Source organism: Sardina pilchardus, chromosome 1 (genome assembly GCF_963854185.1).
Source record: "Sardina pilchardus chromosome 1, fSarPil1.1, whole genome shotgun sequence".
Lineage (NCBI taxonomy): Eukaryota > Metazoa > Chordata > Actinopteri > Clupeiformes > Clupeidae > Sardina > Sardina pilchardus.
The window spans coordinates 23,674,346-23,676,845 of record NC_084994.1 but is presented as its reverse complement, the minus strand read 5'-3'; the positions used below and the strand labels follow the sequence as shown (position 1 = coordinate 23,676,845).

General features: G+C 47.2%; 1 protein-coding gene across 1 annotated transcript in view; it reads right to left on the bottom strand.

Annotated features, from left to right (window-relative positions):
- lpar2b (lysophosphatidic acid receptor 2b) overlaps nucleotides 1-2,500 on the bottom strand; it is a 42,419-nt gene that overhangs the window by 9,167 nt on the left and 30,752 nt on the right. The window contains 1 exon segment of the mRNA XM_062540054.1: nucleotides 2,288-2,500. This exon segment is cut by the window's right edge and continues 68 nt beyond it. Within this exon segment, the coding sequence (XP_062396038.1) occupies nucleotides 2,288-2,500 (213 nt within the window).

The window sequence follows — 2,500 nt, the reverse complement described above, 5'->3', positions numbered from 1 at the left end:
AAAAATCAACAACATCGTCAACATAGACACAACGCGCAAACAGTGGTCACCTAAGAAACGGAGGCACTGGACGAGGGGCTCCCAATCCTACACCTGGCAGAACTCACCAGTGCCACTCCTGATTGGCCGATCATATCTGGCAGAACTCACCAGTGCCACTCCTGATTGGCCATTCACACCTGGCAGAACTCACCACTCCTGATTTCTGGCACTTCTGAATGGCTACTGCAGGTGTGATCGGCCAATGAAGAGGATCAAGATGACACAAGATGACAAATCAATCCAAGTATGTGGTCTGGTTAAAAAAAAACTCTCAACATCCCTCCTCGATCCTCCTGATCTATAACTAGCACTGGATACTGGATAGACTACCCCATTGTTGCCGCCCCATCATTCTTTATCTAGATCAGTGGGAACGAGGGCCGATGAAGGAAGGGAGGATATATAAAAGACGAATGAGAGGCACCCAAAGTATGTGGTAAACCTCCTTACACTATCAAAACGCAGGGGTTGGCAGCACCGTTTTAGGGTAATCTTGTTTGGTCCAGGAGATATAATGCAAACGACACAATTAATTGCTCATGGTGGAAAAAAATATACGCGTCATGCGTCACACATTGCTATAGGTCCCTTTCTGAAAGTGTTAAACTCTACACGGGTACCAAATTTCCCTTTTGTTTTTCCAAACATTACCCAGATAACGGACAACAGGAAGTGCCCTGTGGCTTCAGTCTCTGAGCATAACGAGGACACAGTGCTCTTTAACTTGCAGGGGTATATTCCAAGCACGTGGTTAAATGACAAATCTGGGTAAATTAACTCAAGAGAAAGTGGTATCAGGATAAGCCATTAAACTATACATCACTGTATATTATATACATACATACACACACACATACATACATACAAATATATCAGATCATAGTATATACTGTATACAAAATAACACCCTTGGGAGTGACTCCCATAGATATAATGAAGCTTTACTGTATCTGTTGACTCCTCTGTGGTGGAGGTTTGGCTGAAGCCCTGTTGACACCAGTAATTAGAGCCGTTCATTAAAGTATCACTCTAGTCCATATGAACGACAACATCCACTTTTGAGAGCAGACATGGTTTACGTTACTGACACGTTCTATAGTTATTGGCTCTGGTGTGGACGGAGCTCGAGTCTCTAGCAGTTACGTCGGCGAGGCAAAAGCACCAGAAATCAGAGACCAGTTGAAAGAAATGATCAGTGGCACTTCTGATTGGCTGATCATACCTGAGGTAGCCAATCAGGGGCATTAAGAGGACACTGGGACCAGTGGGAACAGCTGACAAGAGATCATCAGTGGCACTTCTGATTGGCTAGCTCAGGTATGATCAGCCAAATTGGAAGCATTGTGATGACACCTATAGACCTCTGAAGTTTGCCTACAAAAAAAAGCTACCATCTTTGCCCAAATAAGGAGATCCGGTATCTTGAGTTTTTGTCTATGGGAAAATAACACAGGGATATTCAATTATCGCACCTGTTAAACTCTCATTGGAGACATTGGAAATGCAGGCGCTTTTCACTACAGTTTTGTCCACTGCCGTCTAGTGGATACTGTGATCTTCGGTAGGTGAAGACGGCACACTTCGATCTTTGCTACCCCAGAGCTAACTTACAATGCAACTTGCCATGGGCAGTTAGCTTCAATTAACACCCGGGACTCCTTATAGGGGTAAAGATGGCAGCTTTGAGTCCTTTTTGTCGGCGAACTTCAGAGGTCTACGGGAGCAGCGGCGGGAGAAGCAAAAGCACCTGCACATTGCACTTGCAAGCAGCACAGGTTGCAACTTATGGGTCAACGGGGTCCTGCAATCAGGGGGGTGCAAGGTGAAAGTTCATGGGTTTGGAAGTTAGGGTATTGGATAGTATTTTGAAAAATAGAAAAATTTGATCTTGTAGCTGGATCCATTATGAGTGGGCTTGTTCTGTTTTTTGTTGTTGTTGGTTTTTTTGGGGCGGTACGGGGGAAAGAGAGATCTGATCCCACTGATCTATAACTAACACTGGATAGATCGATTATCCCATTGTTGCCGCCCCATCATTCTTTATCTAGATCAGTGAGGACGACGATCGAGGAAGGAAGGGAGGATGTATATATAAAAAAAACCAAATGAGATGCACCCCAAAAGTTTTTCAATAAGCGCCTTTGCCGTCCCCGACTCCCCTGTCGCCCATCCCGTTCTTGTGCTCGCCGGCGCCACCCGCGTGTGACAGGAGGTCGTGTTGCGTCCCGTTGCTTTCGGACAGTACCTCCTGGTCCAGCGTGTTGAAGCGCACGCCCGAGGCGTCCCCGTCCCCGCCGGCGCCGGCCGCCTGCTTGCAGCGCGCGGGACACAGGTAGCAGAGGATCTTGCGGAAGGTGCGGCGCATGTCCTTGTCGCGGTACGAGTAGATGATGGGGTTGACGAGCGAGTTGCACTCGGCCAGGATGAGGAAGTACTTCTCGTAGCGCAGCACGCGGCA